Raw genomic sequence first — 5705 nt, 5'->3', positions numbered from 1 at the left:
ATACACATATATACACATATACATATATACACATATATACATATACACACATATACACATATACACATATATACATATACACATATATCTATATATAGTAGAGGCTGGTGTGTGGTTGTGTAGCGGTGGACTCACACTGGCAGACAGCAGCACTCTGGATGTGGCTGACGGGATAAACGCTGTCGTAGTGATTCCCGTTCAGGAAACACAGCTGCACCTGACGGACACAAACAGTGTTAACAAGTGAGCTCAGGTGTAGGTCCAGAGGTCCGTTCCTGCAGAACACATCCACACATGGACATCAGAGACACAACAGCTCATGAGGATTCTCTACCTGCTTGTTCCTTCTAAAAACCAAAACACAAACAAACACCTGACTGAAGTGTGTGTGTGCTTCCTGAGTGTTCCATCAGAGCGTCCAGATGTTTCATCCTGGTAATCGTGTCCACTACGTTCTCCTCCAGTCGTATAAACGTGTCCTAATACTGTTGTAACACTAATAAAACCCTTCTGACCCCAAGAAGCACACTATCTTTACCATTCTCCAACCGGACAGAACACCAGCGTGAGCCCATGTCCACCGCTCTGATGGTTCTGGAACTAACCTGAGCCGACAGCAGACGTCTGAGTTCTGTCTCCTGCTTCACATGGTTCTGGTTCCACAGAGCTGCAGGACTTTATGCTTCAGTGAGTTCAGAAGGTTAAACTGTTGTTTTTCTTTCATGTCCTAAACGTATGTTGTTCTCCTGTAGGTCTGCAGGTTCTCATGTTGGTCTAACCAACAGTCACTCTGAGTGATCAGTGGAGGAACCAGAACATGAGGTCATCAGTAATCAACTGGACCGTTTGTTTGGTGGCTGAACACCTGAGGAATCCGTCCTGGATGTGTTCCTCCTCACCTTGTCCTTGAAGTTGTTGTCGGTGATGTTGACGGCAGGTTTTCCGGGTTCCTGGAAGATCAGGAAGTCCCTCCTAGAAAGAGCGACAGGGAGACACACCGTGGTCTGTAGAACATTAGCTGGTCCTGCTGCACAAGGTTCTCTTTCTGAATGAAGCGGGACAGTTCAGGAGTAATCAGATTACACTAGTGGCTTCGTTAGCGTCCCTAAACATCTGTCACTACAGCTGAACACTTAAAGGCTGATGAAGGCTGCAGGTCTGGGCCTCCAGAACCTCTGAGTCCATCAGCAGAACACCAAGGCATCACCAGTCGATCCCTGAATGAGCTTCAGCTGAAACTCTGTCATCGATAGCTGCAAAAGTCCAGCTGAAATTCTGCCTCCCTGGTTCTGCTCTCTGCGGTGACTCTGAGGCCAGACTGAGACCAGAACCAGCCTCCTAACTGGTCCTGTTCTAACCACCTGCAGCAGAGAACACCAGCAAACGCTCCCTGATGCCAAACCTGAAGAAACCCATCGCAGGATCGGAGGTTCCTCTCCAGGAAATGTCTCGACTAAACCGTCCTGAACACACCCTCCCTGTCCTCTGAACCCAGAACCTGCCGGCCAATCTGGAAACCACGTTTAGTTTTAAACTAAAGAACCTGCCGGGTTCTGACCTCTGAGCCTGTGAGGCCCTCAGTCAGGAGACAGAAGATCAGCTGAAAGATTCAGTCCACGGTTTCTTCAGAACATCGACCAAAACCAGCCCGAGGACGGTTCTGTGGCCTCATCTCTACTCAGCGATTGTGCTAATTAGCTAAACGTGAGCAACGCCTGTTAAACTAACGAGGTTCTCCTCAGAGTTCAGTGCTGCTAGCAACGCTAGCATGCTAACACGCTAACTTTCCAACAGTCCTTAAATGTGTGGTTCCATCTGGACGTCAGAATCAGATAAAGTTCTGTCTGATTCTGATTCTGATTCTGAGTCTTGGTGTCTGACAGCCAGTGCAGCTCAGCCACCGTCAACACACACTCAGATTCTGGTTCCGTCTGGGCCGAACACAGAGCAACCCGTGGACATCTGCTGCTGTTCCTACAAAGCTTTCAGTCCGACCTCAGCCAGAACCTGCCGCCCAGCGAGCAGGTAACTCACCTGAACATGACGGCCAGCGCGTTGATCTCCACCTCACCCACCCACTGCTGGAAAACACACAACAGGTCGGCTTCAGTTCTCAGTAAACGGGTCCAGCGTATTCAAGATTCAAGATTCAAGAGTTTTATTGTCATATGCACAGCAAAACAGGTAGTTGTTCTACACAATGAAATTCTTACTCTGTTCAATCCCCCGAAAAAGACGACACATTAAAAATAAATAAAACAAGCCAATAAGAACAGCAATAAACAATTAAAAGCAACACAGAATCAGAACCGTGACGACAGCGTGAGCTCACCTGCGGGTCCTGGAGCTTGCACAGGTAATCCTCAAAGTCACCTTCAATGAACTGCAACAGAGAAACAGCAATGAGACAGAACAAAGCAGCGGTTCTAAAGAGCCGACGCCGGTTCTGGTTCGTTCACAGCTTCACCTCCTGCAGCCGACACCAGAAGTCCTGATTAGCTCAGCTTCCTGTTGGTCCAGGTGGGACCAGCTCCTGTAACTACTGACACGTCGTTTTATTTATGGACCCTCTGAGCACCAGAACCAGGCAGCAGCTTCCAAAGTCACGTTAAAGCGATTCATAAAAACACACAAACGGGTTCACCAGCCGGAACCGGTGGAGAAGCTAAGAGACCGTTTGGATCTGTAGCTGCCGAGCGGGCCCTGAACACCTCATCGGTGCTGGTCTGAAACTAACCCGGTCTGACCAGCCCAAATGCTACAGCGCTGTCATTTAACATCACATGGTTCTGTGTGTCCCATTTTCTCCTGTCTGCTGTGAACAGGTTCTGTTAGAACTGAAACCGGGCCTCATGTTGCTGCAGGACTCATTGTCATCATGCATCCTGCAGTGACAGGTAAACTGCTCAGGGTTAATTGGGTCAGAACCACCTGAAGTACTTCAGGGTTAGCGGTCGTGAGGGTTCTGTCTGTCGTCCTCGTAGCAGCAACATGATGATCTCAGAACCAATCTGCTTCACTGAACACGGTTCTTTAGAACAGAACCCGAGACGTGAGGGTCCAGCAGACGACCCGTCAGCAGCGTGTTGTTGACGCAGGTCCACTGGAGACGGAACCGACTCCAACAGCTGAAAGTGTTCAGCACAGAGCAGCAGGTTTTGAGTCCAGTCCACATTTCATTCTGTGAGAGAAGGCGCTGAGTGGCTGCACGGCATTCTGGGAGACGTAGTGCCGTCCAGCAGCAGCACGGCATTCTGGGAGACGTAGTGCCGTCCAGCAGCAGCACGGCATTCTGGGAGATGTAGTGCCGTCCAGCAGCAGCATTCATCTGGCAGAGCTCCAGGTTTCACTTTCTGTTCCGAGGACTAGAACACGAAACCAAAACCTGCAAACTCATCCTGCAGCGTCTTCGTCTCTCTACATGAACTTTTAAATGTCACGCTGAGGTGCTGCGAGCTCTGCTGGTCCTCAGGGAAAAGCTGGACTGACCTGGGCTGGGGGTCGGGACCTGGGTTAGGGGTAGGGACCTGGGTTAGGAGTCGGAACCTGGGATAGGGGTAGGGACCTGGGCTAGGGGTAGGGACCTGGGATAGGGGTAGGGACCTGGGTTCAGGACCTGGGTCCGTGTTAGGGACCTGGGTCCGGGTTCGGGGCTTTGGTAGCTCTCTCTGTTGGAGCAGCAACTATCACACACAGCACCTGAACCAGAACCTGCTTTGGGTCTAATCTTTCTGTTCCCTGGTGAACAGCAGCTGTGGACTTCACCGGACTTTACTGGACTTTACCGGACTTTATTCTCCTGTGTGTCAGAGCAGCAGCTGTCTGAACCGAACCTCTCCCCTCCTCGAACCGAACACTGACGGCTGATCGTGTGTTTGTCGGATCAGCTGACTGACACTCACCGCCTCGTAGCTTTCCCGGTTCTGCTTCAGGAACTCCACACACTGGGCCCGAACTTCCGTGTGCAGCCTTTGGCAGTGCAGCACCTGGACAGGTGACAGTAAACTGGGTCACAGCTCGGTTCTGTCCACAGCAACAAAACATCAGGTCCTGAGCTCTGACCCACGCAGCGACGCGCCGGAGGTCCGTTCACAAAAGTTACGTTTTAAAATGTTTCACGGTGCAAAAGTTAAAAAACGCTGACAGTCAGGTTCGGCCCCGGGCTGGACCTGGAGTCAGAGCCGCTGCCTTTCATCCGGCTAACACCAGGAACCAGCACAACGCCCGGACCGAGCCGCTCACCTGAGCTCATCAAGCTAGCTGCCAACAAACTTACCGCGAGCTTTGCTGTAGTTTTAGCGCCTTACCTGCTCGGCGACAGCCCGGAACAAGCAGGACCCGTCCTTGGCGATCTTCTTCCGATGCAACCCGACTGATTTCAGGTAGTCGTCCATGAGCTTCTCCGCTCCGCGCTCCTCGGCGCTCTGCCCGATCCCTGCCACCTCCATGCTAGCGGCTAGCCGCTAAAGCTAGCTGACAGCGGGGAAAACTTTTCAGCCTGTCAGAACCGCCACCGAGGACGGCCCAACACCGACATGTACGAGCTAAACTGTGTCCGAGGCAGCGACGGCAGCGTCTGGTTTCGTTTCCCGGGAAGCCCCGCTCATCTCTGCCCAGATACTGCTGCTGGTCAGAAAGTGAAAGTAGTCCACCGAACTTTAGCTCGCAGCTAGCATGAGGCTAACAGCTAACGACACGCCCCCTTCTTGTTCTGCAGCGACGCGGTTCCGGTTTCTCTACACATTAAAAGCCCGGTCAAGTCAGCGTCAGTTAAACCGAACCACGTGTTTCCTGCACAGAAACAAGACGCGTTGGACGGAACCAGACCAGATGTTGAAGCTCCGAGCCTTCACTGGGCTTTATGGAGGACAAACAACATGCTGTATGAGCTGACGGAGGGCGGCACGGTGGGGCAGCGGCCATCACTGAGGCCTCACGGCTACCTGGTCCTGGTCCTGGTCCTGGTCTGAATCTGGGGTATCTGTCCACGTTCTCCTCCCTCAGACATGCTGAGGTTACCTGGTGACTCAGCGGCTGTAGGTCAGACTGGTTACCTGTCCAGGTGAGCCTGCCTTCAGTCAGCTGGGCTAGGCTCCGCCCCCCCACGGCCCAACATGTAGGATGCCAACATGAGTCAGACGTGTTGATGGAACTGGGCTCTTTGCAGCACGAAGGGATTTTTATCGCCGTGTTCAGGACAGCCGGGCCGACGGCGCTGACCGTGTGGACCGGTCTGATTTAGGAGTCCAGTGTCAAACGGACCACTGAGCGGAACCAGAGCTGCTCTGAGCCGGGCTGAGACCGGTACATCTAGTGATCATGAATGCTCATTTAAACTTTATTTATCAGTAGTTTGTGTTCGTGACTCTTTAAATGATCCAGTTGGAGGAAGTTCTGGCAGAACAGAACCGAACCGAACCGTAGTCATCAGAGTCCTGGAGGTGAAGGACCACAGACTGACTCCACCAAGCTGTATGAGGAACAATTAGAGCTTAGATAGATAGATAGATAGATAGTTAGATGGAGAACCAACAGCAAACGTGAATAAAATGTTTAACATGTCGTTCTGTGTGCATGAATCAGTTCTCTGACAACATTCAGCAGATCTTCTTGTAGACGTTGAAGCAACTTGTTGAAATGCTCCAGAGTTAAAAACCCACCAGACAAGCTGCTAAACCGGACCTCCAGCTGGATCCAGAACCAGA

The 5705-nt window shown here is 51.7% G+C and overlaps 1 protein-coding gene across 1 annotated transcript in view; it reads right to left on the bottom strand.

Annotated features, from left to right (window-relative positions):
* Positions 1 to 4695, bottom strand: part of otud4 (OTU deubiquitinase 4) — a 38480-nt gene extending 33785 nt beyond the window's left edge. The window contains exons 1-6 of the mRNA XM_008288780.1: positions 4308 to 4695; positions 3903 to 3986; positions 2333 to 2383; positions 2035 to 2081; positions 900 to 972; positions 136 to 217 (exon numbers count right to left, since the gene is read on the bottom strand). Coding sequence (XP_008287002.1) covers positions 136 to 217; positions 900 to 972; positions 2035 to 2081; positions 2333 to 2383; positions 3903 to 3986; positions 4308 to 4448 — 478 coding nt within the window. The 5' untranslated portion in view covers positions 4449 to 4695. The remainder of the gene's footprint in view (positions 1 to 135; positions 218 to 899; positions 973 to 2034; positions 2082 to 2332; positions 2384 to 3902; positions 3987 to 4307) is intronic.
* Positions 4696 to 5705: the final 1010 nt, after the last annotated feature.

Source organism: Stegastes partitus, unplaced genomic scaffold, assembly GCF_000690725.1.
Source record: "Stegastes partitus isolate 25-593 unplaced genomic scaffold, Stegastes_partitus-1.0.2 Scaffold573, whole genome shotgun sequence".
Classification (NCBI taxonomy): Eukaryota; Metazoa; Chordata; class Actinopteri; family Pomacentridae; genus Stegastes; species Stegastes partitus.
This window is presented reverse-complemented; position numbering and strand designations above follow the sequence as displayed.